The sequence below is a fragment of the Embiotoca jacksoni genome, unplaced genomic scaffold (genome assembly GCF_022577435.1).
Source record: "Embiotoca jacksoni isolate LCO1_2020_lvr unplaced genomic scaffold, fEmbJac1.0.p SCAF_53, whole genome shotgun sequence".
Taxonomy (NCBI): Eukaryota; Metazoa; Chordata; class Actinopteri; family Embiotocidae; genus Embiotoca; species Embiotoca jacksoni.
The window spans coordinates 424,760-445,502 of NW_027185407.1; the positions used below are offsets into that span (position 1 = coordinate 424,760).

Consider the following 20,743-nt stretch of genomic DNA (forward strand, 5'->3'; position numbering starts at 1 on the left):
CATAACATTCAGTTAGCTGATGGATATTTAAACTGAAAACTTAGTCTATGTGTACTGTCTGTAGACAAGATAAAGGAAAAAGCTACATAATTAAAAATATTTCTTACCCAGGGTCAAAAAGCGAAGGCGTCCCTCCTCTTTGCCTCCCATGGCTGATGAAAATCTGCTCTTTATTATTGATCGCCGGTACTGTACTGTGTCTCTGCTATCTGTACTAAGGGTTAGTATCATTTATACTCTTGCAAAAAATTAAGGAGTGGTTAAAGAAGAAGTCTCATACAGTACCAAACAAAAATGGACACACCTACAGATTCAGCAGTTTCTACTTATTTTTATACATTACAGAACAATATTAAAGACATCAGCACTGTTAAAGATGCTGTAAAGCAAATTCCAAGATTTGCTTCTCAGTACATTATCCCTCGTGTTGTCCTCGGGTCAAAATGACCCGCAGCTGTGTTCAACCAAGCTCTATTTTATTTCTATATTTTTATATTTTTGGGATCATTGGTCATCATTCTTTAAAGAAACCCTCACAGCCTCCTTGTCACCAATGATCCCCAAAAATATGAAAATAAAATAGAACTTGGTTGAACACAGCTGCGGGTCATTTTGACCCGAGGACAACAGGAGGGTTAAATACGTGTGAAATGAGTTGCTGAAAGCATGTGCAAAGTTTGAAAACTTTGTCTCACTGAAATGTGGAGTTAGACCGTGTTTCAGGATTTTCCCTCTCAGAATTTTGAGAACCAAAAATGTTTCTAAAATGAAAATAAACACTTCCTTTATTGGTCAAGTTTGGGGAACTTCTTCATTTTAACAAACGTCAGCTAGAAATTGTACTGACTGAGCAACTGTACTGTTACAGACAGAAGAGGTTTTGTAAAGCTGACCCAACACTGTGCCCCTCAGACTGTCCCTCATGGTCGCATTCAAAAGAGCTATTTGATTTATTAAAAACTCAAGCATTTTTAATTTGATATATGCACACAGAGAAAGAAAGAGAAAGAGCAAACATTAACATGTTGTTTTTATCAGGTCAGACTTTATTTTTCTAGTATTTATGTTGAAACCTTTACCTGTTTGTGTCCTGCATGGTTACTCTACATGTTGTGATAGTGTGTTGTAACACAGCTTGTACTTTCATACCTTTGCCAGTTCGGTGTCACGGCCTCTGGGTGTCACAGAATCGTCCATTTCTGCACACTAAAACTGTTTCACTTCATCTTCACTGCTCTCCGAAGGTGTTAGTAGAGCTATAACGCTGAAGAGCCAATAGATGCAAACGACTCTCCAGATGCGTGTACTCTGAGGAGTGTGATGACCATTTGGTTCCTTTTCCTCTGCAGTGACAACATAATCAGGGTGTGTACCAGCCACTTAAACACTACCAGGCATAGATCTAACACGGCTGACTTCCATTATCGGGCTCAAATACTATAAAGCAGGAGTCTCCAACCAGTAGATTAAAGGAGCTGTCAGAGGAAAAAGGTTGGATACCTCACCTATAAAGTATCTGTCAAAACTCCCGACACAAATATTCAGTTTTTCCTTCCCTCTGTTGGAGGACTTTCTCCCTTAAAGAGGTTTTTTTTCCTCCTAGCTTACGTGGAAATTGTTGAAATGTTATGTTCCTCTGTATGATGCTGTAAAGTTCTGTTGTAAGGACTTTAATGTGTTAATAAGTGCCCTGGAATAACCTGTGTTGTGATTTCGTGCTATTTGAATACATTTCATTTCTCTGAATTAAATTGAATAGCCTGATGGTTACGGTGTGTCCAGGGTTCAAATCCGAGTCAGCTGGGCCTTTGGTGCATGTGACACCCCCCCATCATCATCCTCTGTATAAACAACAAGGATCTAATTTAGTTTTACACCTCGACACAACATCAGACACTGACAGTTTCATTGAAATATGTATCAGTATTTACCTTCACAAACCTTTATAGAATAATGTTTCAGATCTTTTGATAAAGAAACAACAACAGAATAACTCTGTGAAGCTGACGAGATTACACGGCAAAGCTTTAATAAATGATGCGGTGAAAGAAGAGTGAGGAACCTGGAAGTGTTCGAGGGGAGATAAAGGCCATCGAGGCAGAGAGGAAGTGGCACAACAAGCTTATTAGCGGGCGTATCAGCTGGGAAGATAACAGGAGACACTGCTCACTGGAAGGCTGCAGAGCACTCATGATGACAGAGCAAATAATGAGCTAATCACACCAGATATGAGATATGTATTGATGAGGTGCAGAGAGGTAGGCGGAGGAAAGGCGTTATTGGACAATCCAAGCAGATATCCCTTGTAAATAAGAATAAAGCCGAAACAGGAGATAGATGTCAGTGATGCATTTCAAAGCTTAAAAATTAAAGCTGTGTGATCGTTTTTCTTCACAGAACAATGGATGGCATGGCACCTGCTATTTTTTTTTAAGCTATTTACCTTTAACAATGCATTGGTCAAAATGTCAAGAACATTTTTTGTTAGCAACTTAAAATATATATACATTTTTTTTTTTAAAGACAGTATGTTGGGTTTAAATGATAGTAGGTAATGCTGTAATTTCCTTCTTATTAAATGTGGCTGAGGCTGTTGATGATGAGGAATTTGATTTTGTACCTCTCAGATCATTTAAAACCAGAACTGGATCAAGAAAGATAACATTCCTGCTCTGAATCAACCAAACAGAGCTGCTCAGACAGGTGGATTCTACTAATCAATCTATGAGCAGTTATGCTCTGCAATATCGTCTGGATGATACCACTGTTGATCTGCTGGCAGCTAAGCTCCTGTTAGTCCAGGTGTCCCCCAAGGTTTGGTGCTTGGTCCCCTTGTCTTCATCCCTTTCTTACTTCCTGGAGGTAAACTGAACCCACAACTCTCTAAACTTAGTAAACTTCACACAGCCACCACGTGTTTGTCCTCAGGTAGCGTTGCAGTGTGTACCTGCCCACTCCTTTTGATTTTTAAGGATAAGTTAAAATGCAGAATATAAATTTCACCATGGAGATAAAAAAAAACAACAACAACAAAAAACACAGTTTGTCTGAATTAGAAGCACAGAATCTTTAAACTAACTCAGCGCTCACTGTCCCAGAATCCCTCCCAACATCCACCAACATCTTTTCCTGTAGTAATCAGCGCTATGACTGTTCTCCCCTCCTCCCACCTCCTGCTTTTATCACATTGAGATTTGACTGCTGCAGAAGCTTCCTCGTTGGCACACCCTCAAAACCCTGCTGCCTGTGTCCTCGCCGTGTCCCACTCTCATCAACAGTTTCTTTCACTGCACTCGCTTCTTCTCGCCCACCTGCTTTTAATATTGTTTCTGAGTCTCCACAGCTACAGATATTATGACGGATAAAATGTAAACTGGGATTCCCATTTTTTATTTGGCAAACAAGGTACCATTTTCTTTCAAAGTAAATTAAGGCATTGATGTCTCTCTCATCTTATATCTCAATCACTGCATCACTGATCACTGAATAACATTTGATTTGCATTAATGAGCGGTTGCGTTCTGGTATCGGTCATTTTAATTGACTGCTATTTGCAGCTTTACTTTAGTGCTCTAAAAAGTGCTTCAAAAAAACAAATTAAATTTTGTGTTCTGCAAGTTTGAATTTGACCATCAGGTCACACAAATCATCTGTCAATCATCTGTCAACACAAGAGGGCCACAGTATAAATTCTGACCTCGTCCAAAGTCAAAGTTGATAACAATAATACAGAAAAATAATATTTGACAATTTTTTTTTTATCAAACTATTTACAAAAACACGCATGAATACTATAAAATTTGTAAACGGTCTATCTGCCATTGTTTTCATTATAAAACTCTTAAAAATCAGTTATCCGCATGGGAAGAGAGTGGCGGATTACTATTTTAATACACCTAAAGAGTCAGGAAGCCGGAAGAACTGCCCCCGAAAGCCGCATATCCTCGTTTTCAGAATCTCATTGGCTGTACAAAGTGTAAATCATCGCCAACGTAGCTTGTGATTCGCTGCAGTTGTAAACAACAGAAGAGAGGAGGATACTTTTGCTCCACATGCGCTCTGGCTGGCTTCTGTAGGCTGGAGACAGGAAATACAATGTCCTATTGTCTCAGTGAGGTGTCAATCAAATGATGACGGCCATCTTAGGTCAGTGTGTGATTCAGCAGAACTGACTTTTTTCCGGGATATCTCACTTTTGTTTTGTGTTTTCGAAGTCTTTTTGACTAAATACTTTGCTGGATTGGATTTACTGGACCTTTGCTGACTGAACCAGAGGGTTTTTGTCTGACCTTTTCTGGTCAGTGTGGGACTCTGAGGCTGTTTTGGTGAGTAACATGAATACTGTCATCGTTTGTTTGTTCATTAGTGGTCTGACAAGGCTGTTTACTGAACCTGCTGTGGTTATTGGTCTTAAAATGGTTTATACCGACCGAATCACAAGAGCCTTAGCTTTCCATAGACATCTGCATGAGTTTATACGTTGACTTTGTTGACGGAAGGTGGGTGCCGTTAGAGCTTCGATGGCCCACGGGTGGGCACAGTTAAAATAAATTAACGTGGACTGTTGGTACAAGAGGGGACATAAACTTTTGTCTTCCTTGTCGAAGTCACTAGTTTTGTTGACCAAACCTCCTCATCACGGTTTTTGTAATGGAATAATGACATCATTCCACTTCTTCCTTTTGACCTCAAGAAGTCACCTGTCAGAAATATGCAGACATGTTATTTTGATAGTTTGAATTAACTCTCAGTCATGAACTAAACATGTCTGGAAGCTGTGGGTCTCTCGTATGACCAAAGTCACTGTGTGTTAGAGCACAAAAACAGAAATACAATCAGTAAGTGATTGCTGTGTGAGCTGTGTGGAGTCTGACAGGTGTCCTCAGCTGATGTCACGTGAGTCGGTGTCAGAAAAAAATTAAAATAAATGTGCAGTTCTGAATAAACTGATCTGATCAGACCTCCGTTTCCTTCCCCTCCTCTCTGCTGGAGGCCAGCGCCTCAAAGCTACGGTAGTCACTTCTGCAACACAACCGAAACTCTGACCTGACTTTCAGTGTCCATGTTGCATTGTGGGTAAAGTGAGCACCAGGATTGTTGTATAATAATTCTAAAACAATGTCTGGTTCTGCTGCATTGATTTTTATCCTGTTTTGAATCTGTCTCTGACCAGGTGACATCAGGACTAAAGGGCTGAAAACAACATGACACATTTTTATATTTTCTCTTAACAAAAATGTATGCTATCAGCAGAATGTGAGAGATGCCGATAATTTGAAGAATCTGGGCTTCATATTCAAAAAAATGTTTTTTTTAATTGATAACATAATGAAGTGGAACATCTACTCTAACAGAAATAAAAGAAGACAGTGATATATTCGTAATCCGCAGACATTTCAGCACCTTGGACAGCATCACTGCATCCACACTGTGTTTCCACTGGATCTACTGCTTACAGTTATTATTCATAATAATGTTATATTTTTTCTGTTTCAAGAAAAGAATTGCACATTATAATTTATATTTTGATAATTTCACTTTTCAGAAGAGGAAAGTGTGTTTGGTGTTTTGTAACATTTTAAACTGTTGTCACACTTTATGAGATGAATGTGACTGTCTGATATTTGGATGAAGCTTCTGACAGAATCAGACCAGATGTGGAGTTCCATCAGAGATCATCTGGATTTATTCTCCATTCAACACGTCACACGTGTTTGAGAAGCTCCAGTTGACACAACGCTTCCCTCCACTGCAGACTCTGGGGGAGTGTGTGTCTCCATCTGACCCTCAGTCATAATCGAGCAAACCTCTTGACACGCGCACAGAGCAGGAGAACAGACGCGTGCGTGTGTGCGCGTGCGTGCCAGCCCGGCTGTACGCCTTTAAATGGCGTGTGCTGGTGCTGAGTAGAGGGCGGACCCGGGTGGCGTGCGCGTGCGCGTCTGTGTCTGTGTGCGTGCGTGCACCTCTTGCCTGCAGCCGCTGCAAGTCGCACCGAGCTAACAGCGGCTTTTGTGCGTCTGATGCACCGTGGTCGACGCACCTGAGAGGGACGGTAACGCCAGCCCGGTACCGCCTGGTGCTCCCGCCCCGCCGCCCCCCATCGGCACCGGAAACACTGCTGCCTGTGGTTGTGGATTTTAAACGTGCAGCTCGGTGGAGTTTCCAGCTGGATTTTAGCAGTTGGATACTCCGGGTGGTGTTGAACTATCAGGTCAGTGGCGTCGTGTTTTCACTCCAACCTGTTCGTGTTCAGAACCTCCTGAGTTTAACGTGTTGGGGCAGAAACAGGAGCAGACATGAGGCAGAGCAGATCCGGTTCCCCTCCTGGCGGACAGGTATCACGGCTTTCACGCCACCGGCGACTTTTCCCGGAGTTTTCGTGCAGTTTCGGCACCGACACCGTGAACGTGTCGAGGCGGAGCAGGTGTGTGTCCGGAGGGAGAAGCGTTGTCGGAGGGATTCAGGAGGAGGATTTCTGCCATGTTGGCCTCCGAGTTCTCCCGGAGGAGACACGATGACAGGCGGGTGGAGGATTACAGTCCTCCCGCTGCCCGCCTGTTTACTATATGAATTATCATTTTATTTGTATTATTTTCAAATACGCCCACGAAGCGTTTCAAATATGGTGTGATATTAAATATGAAGAGGATTTAAGCTTCAAAAAGAGACTTTAATCGCGACCTAGAGGATTTCCTGCTCCATAGGATGATGAATAATGAATAGTGTGCGCGCCAGGTGTCCGGTGTCCACGCATTGTTCTCGTCTGCAGCTTCATGTTAAAATGTCCAACAAATGGCGCGCACGCCCCTCTGCGCCCCGCACACACACACACACACACACACACACACACACACACACACACACACACACACACACACGGCCGCAGCGCTCTTTAAATATAGATGCATATTTTCATGTAAGTGGAGCCCGGCCGGCAGTTTGATACATGACCTTCTGTTGGCGGAGCTGCACACCTCCATCACGTTCCTCCATCACGTTCCTCCATGAGGAGCACAAACACTCCGCAGGAAGAGCGTCGTTTTCTGCGTTCCGTAAAAACGGGGACATTACAGCGTTTAGATAAAAAAAAAAACAGGCTCCCCAAATTATATTTTTATGTTAAAATTGTCTCGAAATATCGAAATAAATTAAAGCTATCCGTCAGTATTTAAATGCCACATTAGAATGATTATATTCGGGGGGAACTAATTTTGTAGGGAGTATTTTTCTGATTTGTCTGGTTTGGGCTCCCTGAGGACCGAATGGCGTCCGCAGGGACGCAGCAGGTCTGCAGCACGTCTGCAGAGATGGGACTGCTCTGCTCCCAATAAACTGCATTTCATGCCGACAACTTTGTTTTCTTTTTTCCCCTCCTTGATGAATCCACATCTGAAGCCTCAGTGTGGCCTGCTGGGTTTCAGCCTCACGTCCTCCTAATGACGGCAATTCGAGATCTGCCTTTTTCCACGGTTTGACATCTCCACTGCGTCGAAAGCAGCCTGCCCCGTTTACTGCACATTTATTTTGGCAGTTTTCAGTGCAGAAGAATCTGCGGCCTTGTGCAGTGCGCCACAGAAACCTGCCGCAAAACGGCAACCGTGAGAGCAGGCCTCGGTCCGCGTCTGTCTGAAGCATCGGCCGGTGTCTGCGCGACCAGCAGCTCCGTGAAACGGAACGCGGAGAATTCCCAGCAGCACGACGACACTTGGATTCGGTGCCCTCGTCGCTGCAGCGCACATTTCGATGTGTCGGATTTGAAGAGTTAATAGGATTAGACGGTTCTCGTGCGTTTATGCAGGGGGAATTCCTAATCAGGATTTTTCCAAACCGGGTTTGGGAATGGGCGTGACCCAGCCGGTCTGCGTCTGTTTCCCTGCAAAGGGCCCAAAGGTGTTTCATCACCTGCTGAACTGAAGATCATAAATTATACCACCAAAGATCGGAGGAAAAAAACAGATTTTAATATCTCTTTTTATCAAACATTTGTTTTAAAAATCTTCTTCTTTTTTTTTTTTTTAGCGGCATTGCCGATAATTAAACCGTCCAGGCCAGATTCCGTGTGATTTCTATGATAATTATTAGTAGCTTATTAACTATGAAATTGCGATGATTTTCCATTAAACAGACATGACGTGTGTATTTTCGTCGCCTTCACGGACGCTGCGTGTTTTCTGTAAAATAAAACCGTCAGATGGACTTCTCGTCCCGGTTCCCTCTCCCGGTGTGAGGTGGGGGTGGTGGTGGGGGGGGGGGGGGGGGGGGGTAGGATTGAGCCTGTTTTGGGTAATTTGGCTGTCCCGTTTTTTTTTTTTTTTTCCTGGTTGGCAGCTGATTAACTGCGCTGACAAATCAGGCGCAAAAAGCCAAGGGCTCTCAAGGTAACAGTAATCCCTCTGGGCGGGACAGGCAGATATTACGCAGGATTTTGGAGAATGCTCTTTTCTTTGATTTTTGTCAGTTTTTTTTTTTCCTTTTTCGTTTTTTATATTTGGAGGTGCTGTAATGTGTGACGAAGCTGGGCCATAAATATTCTCTACACTTTATCTAAATTATCTGCTGCGCCATCTTTCTATACATCATTTTAAATAGTCTAGTAAAATAGAGATGAAGTAGAAAACCGCTCTCTGTTTGTGTCAGACACTGATATTTAATTTGTACCCAAACAGAATGATATCTGCTCTTTTTATAATCTTCAAAATATAAGATCATTAAAAAAAAATAGACTGAATCTAGTGGAAAAAAAAAAAAATCCTCCATAAAGGAAAAAGCCGAGTATGATGAGAGAGGCAGTGTGGTGTTACATAAACTGCTGGTGGGTGTGTTCACTAGTGGAGTGAGTGTGTGTGGTGGTGGTGGTGGTGGTGGGGGGGGAGGGGGGCACTGATGGAGAGGTGTGTATCCACTCTGGCTGCTGTGTGCAATATGTTTTGTGTGTCTACAACCATTTGTGGATGTGAACAGTCATCAGCATGGTGTGTACAGATACCTTTATAGGGTGTATATGCAGGGTGTGTGTGTGTGTGTGTGTGTGTGTGTGTGTGTGTGTGTGTGTGTGTGTGTGTGTGTGTGTGTGCGCTGGGTGCTCTCTAACTGGGTGATGTAATGCTGTGAAGGGTGCTGCAGCAGAACCACAGAGCCCAGAGAAGGCGTGTCCTGCCTGCTGAGTAGCTGGATAACAACACGGAGCCCACGCTGCACCCCCGCCAAAATACCCCCCCAACACACACACACACACACACACACACACACACACACACACACACACACACACACACACACACATCCCTCACTTCCACAAACCCTCCCGTTTTTTTCCTACATTTTATTTGTGTGTATTTAATATAACATTCAGCGCAGCAGATTATTTACAACAGTAAATACAAAACATCCATAATAATGAAATATTTTTTATTTTAAAGGATGTATTTAAATCAGCTGATAAACATACTTCCTCCTTTTGAAATGTCATGATGAAAAGAAGGAGGGACGTCTTTCCTTCGTCCTGCTCTGCAGTTATAAAACCTTTTTATTATTCATATTTTTCCATAGCGACAAAAATACAAAGCTCATAACCAACTAAACATATTTCACCCCAGTGTGACACCACCTCCTGAAACTGCCCTCCTTCTGATATGAAACACATTTTCCATTTTACCTTTTGATCGTTGTTCCTTTTTGAAAACGATGCTTCTGGACATTTGAAGGATTTTTTTCATTAATGTGATAATTTTATAAGTCGCTGCAGGAACCACAACCAGACATGAACATCTGCTCCAGAGACATCCCGACGTCCCAGTGTCTATTATATTGATCAGTGATGTATAAAGATATCCAGTGCAGCTCGATGGAGGACGTTTTCCAGATGTGAGTCTAAAATGGTCGACGGCGCTCCGTGTACCTGCTGACTTCAAGCGTGTGTTTGCAATGTGATGAAGAGGAAGGGTAGTGTCGGGGTGTTTCATGAGATGCATGAGTGGGAGTGGATGAGGTGGAACATCCCCCCTCCCTCTCCTCCTCCCCCCTTACTCTCCTCCTCCCCCCTCCGCTGTCAGCATGCGTGTCCTGGTCAAATGATTTTGGAGTGAACGACTGCAGCGGCACAGACAGACGACAGAAAATGGTTCTTCTGTGAATCCGCTGAGGTGTGTGTGTGTGTGTGTGTGTGTGTGTCTGTGTGTGTGTGTGTGTGTGTGTGTGTCTGTGTCTGTGTGTGTGTGTGTGTGTGTGTGTCTGTGTGTGTGTGTGTGTGTGTGTGTGTGTGTGTGTCTGTGTGTGTGTCTGTGTGTGTGTGTGTGTGTGTGTGTGTGTGTGTGTGTCTGTGTCTGTGTGTGTGTGTGTGTGTGTGTGTGTGTCTGTGTGTGTGTGTGTGTGTGTGTGTGTGTCTGTGTGTGTGTCTGTGTGTGTGTGTGTGTGTGTGTGTGTGTGTGTCTGTGTCTCTGTGTGTGTGTGTGTGTCTGTGTCTGTGTGTGTGTGTGTGTGTGTGTGTGTGTGTGTGTGTGTCTGTGTGTGTGTGTCTGTGTCTGTGTGTGTGTGTGTGTGTGTGTGTGTGTGTGTGTGTGTCTGTGTGTGTGTGTGTCTGTGTCTGTGTGTGTGTGTGTGTGTGTGTGTCTGTGTGTGTGTGTGTGTGTGTGTGTGTGTAGGCCTCACTCTGAGTGACAGCAGCGCGTCAGACAGAATGCAGCGTGTCTTCTGAGATGTTATCGTGAGCTGTGGAGGACATTTTGTCACAGCGTTACTGCAGCTGTGATCGAAGCACCTGCTGCAAAATTACTGGCAAGTGGCATCCATTAAACACAAGGGGGCCGACCGGTGGGCTGCTTTTATTTGCATTCACACACACACACACACACACACACACACACACACACACACACACACACACACACACACACACACACACGCCCTCCATCCGGTCCGTGCGGCTGTTAATAGGATCCACGGAGCTGCTGCCTTTTGTCGGCGGGTGTATGTGGACTCGTCCCTCTGGGCTCCGTCAAAGGAGCCTTTCAGCGAGAACAATGATCCGTGCCGTTTAGCCTTTTAACCCCTGACGCTCCCCGCACTGCAACAAAAGACACACACACACACACACACACACACACACACACACACACACACACACTGAACATGATGCCAGAACAAGTCTGCATTTGTAAACATGAGTGTCCAGGATTTAGAGGAGAAGTAAAGATCCATCTTTGATCAGCTGACATGAAGCTTTAAAGGCCAGTTATATTATTTTGTACAGAAGCTGCAGCACCTCTGGGGCTGTTCAACACACAACAAGTAAACAAACACACAAAAAGACACAACAAATGTCACAAATTAGAATTTAGATAAAATTTCTATCAGTTTTAACGATGTGACAGAAATAAATATATTTACAAATATAAACCTTTAACTGCCTGAATGCTGCTCGTCTGTTTTAGGGCTCCACCGGTGTTTTTTTCAGGGCCGGTATCAATTATTAATTAATCAAGATTATTGATCAAAGAAACCGATAACAGATGTTTGGAACCGATAAACATTTGCAGTAAAAACATTAACATCTTTGTGTCAAAAATTTGAATAACAATAAATAAATCTTTTATTGAAGCATCAGCAGAATGTTTGACAGATGATTGTAAAATGTGCTTTTCTGTGGCAACTAAAATATAAACGTTGTTCTGTAATCTTTATATTTTTTGGAGAACGTCCAGCCCCCCATGTGTTGTTAAATTAACAAAAATGACGTGAGATAACGAGTCGCTATGATGAGACGAACTTTTATTAAACACAACGCAAATATTACATGATTGTGGTGTTTTTAATTTCTGAAATATCTGCTGTCTTTGAAACATCGAGCAAAAGCATCACATTTTTAAAAATAAATGTATTTGATCCCCAATTGAATAATAATAAAAAAATAACATCGTAATTATAATCGTGATAATGTTTAATATCGGCCCGAATCGGTATTTAATCAAATGACACCAGATTCAATAATTGCAACCAAATATTACTTCAAAATATGAATTAATTAGAACAGAGATAATGATTTTACTTATAGTCCCAATACTTGATGTAATATTTAAATAGCTGGAGGATCTTTAGAGGTGAAGCAGGAAGCTGTGTGATGTCACAGACCTGGACAGCATTGATTGGCAGATATCTTCCATCTAATAGACGTGTGATAAGCAGCTGAGTGTGAACGGATCTGACCCGAGGGGCTGCAGGGGAGCTCTGCTCAGGTTAGATAATGACTCACAATAAAGAGAAATCTACCTCATGATGGAACATGTTTGATGGAGGAAATTTATCTCTAATGAGGAAATCTGGGCAGCTCGGAAAAATGATAAATATAAATCGGTTCATTCTTCCCTTTGTGATTATTTTTTTAATTAAAGATGGAGATGAATGGAGGTGAAAACAGAAAGCTACATGACGAAAAACACAATAAAAATAACGACAATAATACACAATTTGCATTTAAAAGAAAAACATAAAAATATATTTTAAAAATATCGGCAGTCTGTGTTGTCCAAGCTTTTATTGTGTTTTTCAGCACGTTGCAGACATTCAGTTTGTGATGATGATGATGATGAAGAAGAAGAAGCAGGTGACTGGATGATGAAGGCCTGATGTAATTATTTTTGAGCTCCTGTGTGGCCTCTGTTTTTTGCTCACTTGTCGGTGTCTCGTGTCTTTGTTGCTATGCAACCGTCCAAAACTTCCTGTGATGAAGTCGTCATCAGTTCATGTGTGAACACATGAAACGTTTTAAAATTCACACGTGCAAAATGCAACATTCTCCTTTCAAATATCTTGATGTGATGATATAATGAATTTAACCTTCACTTATGTAATTGTTATTTATTATAATATGTATAATTATATAACAATTATTATTATCATAATACAATATAATGAATAATTGTATAACGGTCCAGCAGATCTGTGCACTGATTAATTTGACAGACTCCAACAACACGGATCCATCAGGACAGAATCCGTTCTCTGGTTGAAGGCTTTCTGAAACCTTGTTTTTGTGTTCATCTTCCTGAATGTTGTGTTCAGTGTGCAGGATCTCCTGGTTTCTGGTCGGATCGGTCTGGTGTCTCTGCCCGGTGGTGTTTGAAGCGTCTTCGTTTGTGTGTCCGGGACTCTTGTTTCTGTGAGCAGATACTTCAGAGTCCATCTTATTCTGTGGAGGTGCTGCCTTGTTGTCATGGAGATGTATCAGTTGAACAAGGTGATCCGATCTGTTCTGGTTTTGCGACCAGCCTGGTTTCCATCCTGACGACATGACATCAGTCATCTCCGAACCTCCGAGTCATCTCTGAATGTCCTGCTGATGGAAGAATGTTTGTCCTGATGGAACAAACCAACGCCGTTAAACTGCTGACCTGTTTGTTCTCGTTTTAAAACCTCTTTATTTTCAAACCTGCTCACTGATGTGTAAAAGGTTCATATGGCTCTTCTGCTGTGACATCAGAGAGGTTGTAGAGTTTGGTGGCCGACATGTTGAGAGAACATCTCATGAGAAATATTTTTCGTAAACTTGATAATCAATCCTGATTTAACAGCAGTTAAGTCTCATCTGTAAGTCCAGATGTTTGCTTGTGGACAGATTTGAGATATTTTGGAGACAATGTTTCAAAGTCAGGCTGCTTCAAGACATTTTTTAAATTCCACTTTACTTTTCTGATTTTAGTTTTCAGTTATTTCAGTGATTGAACGGAGCTGATCTCCTCCACCTGTTCAGAAACGGCGGCTGCAGCGTAGAAAACTTGTATTTGCGATCGTATTCTTTGTGTCGTGACCCAGTTGATGAGTGCAGGGATGCGGACCGACCGAGCTGCGACCTCTGGGCCTGAAAAATGACGTAGCAGTGCCAAAACTGCAGTTCCTGAAACGGCCACTTGAGGCGGGCTCTCCCAGCCAGTCAGTGTTCACGTGTTCACAGCCTGGTACGAAGATGGTTTCTGTCTCTGTAGCTAACTTCATGACAACTACTCAATGTTTATAACAATCACCGCTTTAAATAGTTTATGGCCTAAAGTTCTGCAGAATTAAGGGCGGGGCTTCTTTGAGTGACAGGTGGGTGGAGTCAGTGGTGTCAGACCAGGGCTGGAGGCAGATGTTGATCCACCTCTATCATGTTGTTTGCTTGTCACTTCCTTCAATGTGTTAAGTGACTCAGAATAATGTGTGTTGTGATTTGGTGCCACACAAATCAAATTGAATTGAAAGCTGAATGACAATAAAATGTGTTCCCAGTAAAGGTTTTACCGTTGAATGAACACAGAACGAGGACCGTAACCAAGAATAAACAGTTCATGAATCTTTAATGACATTTAGTTAAATATTTGATTTAAAAAATATATACATTTATTGTTTTTGGAGACAGAACATTTGATTTTTGGTTTGTTTTGCAATGAATCAACATTTTTAAAATATGAAAGGTAAATTCCATGTAATCTAATATTCATCCCGTGGATATTGCAGCAGTACCTGCTTGTGTTTTTGCGAGCCTCTTATTATTCACCAGGATTCAGCAGAACGCCGTCTCTGCAGGCTGGTCATCAGATAACGGCAGTCTGCCTGGCTGACTGATAGTCATGCTCTGCCATGAGAATAATGAGACTAATTTACTCAGCAGATGACCGATAACTCACAACAACCTTTGTGGAGGAGGAGGAGCGAAATGCAGCGATTTCACAGGCACTTTTATTCAGGAGCGTTGGCTGCCAGCAGGACTGAGAGTCCTCAACACACTGAACATCCTTCCATCAGGGTCAGAGCCTCTGATCACAGCACTGCTTTCACCTGCAACTTATTTTATAGACAGATTTCACTTAGTTTATGCTCTAATTTTAATCTAATGAATACAAAAAGGAGCAATTAGCAATTTGTTTGGGTGAAAAACCATCAAACAGGAAAAAATGTTTGTTTTAAACTGCAGTATTTCTAAAACCCTTCAGCGCTGACGGCCCTGAAACATGCAGCTTCACGGTTTATCAGTTTATTGTTAAGTAAAAGTATTAATACAGAAATATGAAATTACGCAGACATGAGAAAAAGTGCTTGATTTGACTGAAATTAGTAACCAGATGTGATATGACCTCCCGAGTCATACAGTATTATTTTAGATGATCAACACTGAGTGTATATTTTATTCAAGTGATGGTTTAGAGGAGCTTTATACTATTTATTAATCTCATTTCAGCAATAGTTTTAGTGACTTGGGGGCTTTGTAGGCAAAATAAAGGCCTTTTTTCTTTTTCTTTTTTTTTTTTTTTTTTATCAATGTGAGGAATTAAGAAAGTTTTTAAAGCTTCCAGCTTTGTTTATACTCTTTTTCTAACTAAGCATGTTTATATTGTTTGCAGTTATTGAAGAAGTACCAATTCATTTTGAAAATACTTAAAAGTGGAAAGTATTTTTAGCAGAATAGAGATCCAGATCTGCTCATTTTAACCGCTTCATGTTCTGCTGCATCATTTCATCTACAAGCCTGCAGCATGTTTTATTTGTCCTCCACATATTTTGTGTGCAAGTAGGAAAAGTAACTAATTATTTTCCTTTCATTCTTTTTGTTTCTTAAATATATGATGTTTTCCTTTATATGTCTTCTACATTTATATAAAATATGATTATAAACTAAACATCCCAGAAGTTTGAAGAATAATGTTAACAATCAGATATTCAAAACTAAATGCTGAACATCAACAATAAGTACAAACATACAAAAGTACAGAATGTAATTATAAAATGCAAATAACTCTTTAAACACTCACTGATGATGAGAAATGAAACTTTTCCACGTTATGAGTTAGAATAGAAACATAACTGTCTGGTTTAAATCTGATCATCAGAATAAATCTGTAGAAATTACTGGAAGTAGAATTATGATATCTTCACAGAATTGATGTGTCCGTGTGTTTTCTGTCCTGCTTCCTTCTTCCCTGTTCAGATGGGACACGGAGATGAAGTGTGCTGCTGTCGTGGGTTTAGATGCAGGAAACACGCCGGATGTGTCGTTGTGTCATTAGTAGTAAAATCATCTCTTTTTCTCCGACAGTGATGGAACTGAGAGAAGAAGCCAGCAGATCCCTCGACGGCTCCGTTCCCCAGCGGACAACATGAAGGAGGAAGTCCTACTCGCCCTGATATCCAGAGAAGCTCCTTCCCTCCGACGTCACCACGAGTCTTCACGTCATCTGTTCTGAAGAGTAAAGAAAACATCTCCTTCTTTTGAAAGGAAACCAACGATCGCTGCCCTGCAGCTACGTTCACTTTAAGACTGTTAACTACGACTGTTCTCCTCTAGTTCCCCTTCTCCCTTAAAGTCCTATTTTTATAAGAAATATTTATCAGAATATATCTCGACACATATTGTGGATGAGACTGTGGATCCCTGAAGTCCAGTCTGATTGAATCATCTCAGACTCTCTGGGATTACTACGTCACTAGCAGCTATGGATCTTGTAGGTTTTTCTATCAGGCTGCAGATGTTCCTCAGCACATGTCTGGGATTGGAGTTTCTGGGAACACCGGGTCAGTGGGCTCGCTACCTCCGCTGGGACGCCAGCACCCGCGGCGACCTCAGCTTCCAGGTGAAGACGGAGGCGTCGGAGGCGCTGCTGCTGTACTTCGACGACGGAGGTTACTGTGACTTTCTGCAGCTGTCGGTGGTGGAGGGCCGGCTGCAGCTGCGCTTCAGCATCGACTGCGCGGAGACCGCCGTCGTGTCCGACAGGCGGGTGGACGACGGCAGCTGGCACTTCGCCACCCTGAGCCGGTACAACCTGCGCACGGTGCTGGTTCTGGACGGCCAGGCCAAAGCGGACGAGGTCCAGCCGCAGCGTCAGTTCATGAAAATAGTGAGCGACCTGTTCCTGGGCGGAGTGCCTCAGGACATCCGCAGCGGGGCGCTCACGCTGCCCACGGCGAGAAACATGCAGCCCTTCAGGGGCACAATCACAGACCTCAAATACGGCGTCTCACAGCCGCTGTTCCTGGGAAGCCTTAAGGTGCCCCTGGAGTCGGAGGGGTGGTGCACCGTCGACCCGTGTGAGAACGGGGGCACCTGCACGGTGGTGGACGGAGAACCGGTCTGCGACTGCTCCAAAACAGAATACAAGGGCCGCTTCTGCAGCGAAGGTAATAACACACTCCCGAAAGATCTGCAGCTTTAATTCAGCTGGTTAAAGGTCAGTTAAAGAGAGTGTTTGACATCTGGAGGCGGGTCCAGATCAGCGCTGACGTGATCAGCTGGTTCCTCTGACAAGTCATTCGTCATGTTAGAGATGGCGACCTTCAGGGTTTCACTGTTTTTCACAGAACTCCAAGTTTTATCTCTGAAAGCTCAGGATTGTTTCTGCTATTGCACCAGGTGTCCCCTTAACCCAGAGGTGTGAGACAGAGAGACAGAGAGACAGAGAGACGGTCTAAGCCCAGTTAGCCGGTGAGGTACAGGTTAATGGTGTCGGTCCTGCAGGCGGTGATAAGGACGCCTCTGTAGAGGACGGGGCCTCCTGAGCCCGTCTCCGTCAGCCAATCAGGAGACGGCAGGTGTTTTATATTGCGTCCTTTTGTGCTGAGAATTTTTACCCGAGCTGTGTTTGAATCGCTCTGCAGACTCAAATTGATTTCTATTAAAAGAAAGCCCTTTGCACCCCCCCCCCAACCCCTCCACCTACCCACACCTCCCCACCCCCACTGCACTTCCTCTCTGCAGCCAAATAAAAGCTACTTTGATTGGCTTTATGCAGAAACTTGGCTTTCCTGTCGTTTGATAAATCCTGAATAGTATTCTGTGATAATGCCAGTTTTGTTGTGGTAATTGTGAAACATGCAGTCGGCACATGAAATGGATCCTGAAAAAACTCTCCCCGTGTACTTAATTATTCACAATCAATAGGCGTTTTTCAGGCTCTCCCATCCAGCAGCTTCCAGTGAGGAGACACAATAATCGGACTCCTTATGAGATCATCAATACCACTTAGATGAGAGATCGCTGAACTCTTTCTTTCCTCTTTAATGAATTCAGAGGTGATTTGTTTGAATGTGTTTGTTGGACTATTTCTTCCCTCCATCTCTGACTTCTTTTAACCTCACAAATATGGAATTTACATCCCATTTGGGCTGATGCCAAATCCCCGCTGCTCAGACAAAAGGCCGGGAATCTGGAATTTAAAGATTAGAGGTTTTTTTTTATTCTTTATCTATCTCCGGGGTGGGGGTTGGGGGGGGGGGGGGGTGTCGGGGCTTTTCCTTTTCTCCGTGTCTCAGTGGCGGCTGGCTGAGCTGCTTCTGCTTTCTGCTCAGCTGATTGCATGTGTGACTGAAAGGTTTGTCTTTGAGTTTTTTTTACTGCCTTCACGTGAGAACAGCTGCTGAATGAGAGTGGAGTCTCATCCGGCAGGCGGAGGACGAACCGGACCTCAGTACCACGCTGCCGTTAGTGTTACAGATCCAGTTCACTTCTTCAGATTTATTATTTAAGTTTGGCTGCATCACAAATCTTTTTATGACTTAATTGTGGAAATTCAGTTATTATTATTTATTTGGATTAGAAATCTCTGAGATAACTTGGTCTCCATCCTTATGTGGAGATCCTCTGGAAACACTGACTCTGCTACAGTAATGTACTCACTGTGTGCTTCAGCTGGTAAAACAACTGCCATAAATCACCCAGATAAAGATGATTGTGATGATGACAGGTTCACGTCTCCTGTTTGGATGAGGTTGTGGACGTTTCTCTCAGCTGCTGCAGCAGTGACTCATCGTAGTCGTCAACATTTCAACTTTTGTTAAACTATTATGAGATTCGTGATGTCAGCAGCTGAAGATTTAGATCTGCTTGGTTTTACTAATACTGGACCTGAAAATGTGAAATGTCTCCTGATGGTGGGACAAACAGAGACAATGTGGTTCATCTACATCCATAAAGTGTTTGTCCTCTGCAGAGTTTTATGGATTCGTCCTCTGAAGAGCATGAATGCAGTTTACACATCAGTCTCGATTTATTCTTTGTTGAACAAATCAAAATTCTATTTTGACTTCAGGAATCATCCTCTGGGAAACATGAATATCCACAACAAGATGAACGCAAACAAACAAAATGAATTAATGAAGCATTATAAGATGAACAGGAAGGTTTGATTTAACCTGCCGCTTATGGACGTCAAAGAAAAGGCAAAGAAAATGTAAACTTCCTGAATATTGCAGATGTTGTGTGTTTTTTACTTTTGACCTCTGGAGGACCTTGGAGATTTCATCGAAAGACCTTTTAACAGAAAATCTAAAGATTGTTTAAAGACATTTTTTATTTGTATTTTAATGTGTTTAAGAGTTTGGACTCATTTTTAGTTGAAAAACATTTGATATGTGGAGTTTCATCTCTTACATCTGGAGGTACGTCCTCCATCGCACACACACACACACACACACATACACACACACACACACACACACACACACACACACACACACACACACACACACAGACCCCCCCCCCCCCCCAGCACCGTGCTGCATGACTCAGTGAGGGCAGCGGTGACCCTCGTAGGTTGATCAGCTGCTTTTCCAACCTGTGATTTACAGCCTCCACGTTGGGAGCGGTTCCCGCTGCTGATTGATGCCGGGCTCTCTCCTCCAGCGCCGGCCCGGCCCGGCCTGGCCCGGCTCGCTGCCTCCTGCTCGCTGCTGATAGGTGACGGGAGGCAGGCAGCTGAAGCAGCCCTCCGAGAGTTCAGATTAGTGATTGTTAAGGGATAAATAACACGCTTAATGGGGCCGGCTGAGGTGGAGCGCTGGATTGGCTGCTTTTTAAATACATCAGGGAGACGAGGACATAAATGAAAGTCAGCAAAACACGACTTTCAACATAAATTCGAAAGAGTTTTTCAAACATGAGAAACGATCTGAGGCTGAATAATATGGAGGGAAAATGCAGCTGTAAAGAGTGTCGTGTCTTTGTAAGCTGTCAGCAGCGCCAGGCAGGATGAAACACGGCGCTGGGAAACTACTGATGTACATTCTGGGACATTCATGGAAATTACAAGTTGTTAGGTTTGAGATCAGCTCTTTAATCAGCACTTTACACAGATTTGAATTCAGTTCAGATCAACTGGACTAAACGTCCAATGGATCATCGACTGAACTCATCAAATGACATCAGGTAAAAACGTTGTGGGCTCATTAGCATACAGCTCCCATCATGCATTAAGGATGATATTATTTTCTTCGAATTTGAAGGAAGGTTTGTGGTGATGATGATGTTCTTTAAATACATGATGACACATCATGTCTGTGTGTGTGTGTGTGTGTGTGTGTGTGTGTGTGTGTGTGTGAGAGTGCGCGAGAGTGCGAGAGTGCGAGTGTGTGTGAGAGTGTGAGAGAGTGTGTGCGAGCGTGAGAGCATGTGAGAGAGTGTGTGAGAGTGTGTGAGAGAGTGTGAGAGAGTGTGAGAGAGTGTGCGAGCGTGAGAGAGCGTGAGAGAGAGTGTGAGAGTGAGTGTGAGAGAGTGTGAGTGTGTGAGAGTGTGAGAGAGTGTGTGAGAGTGAGTGTGAGAGAGTGTGAGAGAGTGTGTGCAAGTGTGTGAGAGCGTGTGAGAGCGTGTGTGAGAGAGTGTGAGAGAGTGTGAATGTGTGAGAGTGTGAGAGAGTGTGTGTGAGAGAGCGTGAGAGAGTGTGAGAGAGTGTGTGTGAGCGTGAGAGAGCGTGAGAGAGCGTGAGAGAGTGTGAGAGAGTGT

General features: G+C 43.1%; 1 protein-coding gene across 6 annotated transcripts in view; it reads left to right on the forward strand.

The window, feature by feature from the left end:
• Positions 1-5,962: 5,962 nt before the first annotated feature.
• nrxn3a (neurexin 3a) overlaps positions 5,963-20,743 on the forward strand; it is a 144,751-nt gene continuing 129,970 nt past the window's right edge. For 3 of the 6 annotated variants that reach the window (XR_011179408.1, XR_011179409.1, XM_069172483.1), the window contains exons 1-2: positions 5,963-6,214; positions 16,067-17,148. Coding sequence is in view for 4 of the 6 variants with exons in the window: in XM_069172483.1 (XP_069028584.1) it covers positions 16,464-17,148 (685 nt within the window). In the remaining 2 variants the exon portion in view is untranslated. The remainder of the gene's footprint in view (positions 6,215-16,066; positions 17,149-20,743) is intronic. The other 3 variants (XM_069172480.1, XM_069172481.1, XM_069172482.1) reach the window with 1 other exon arrangement.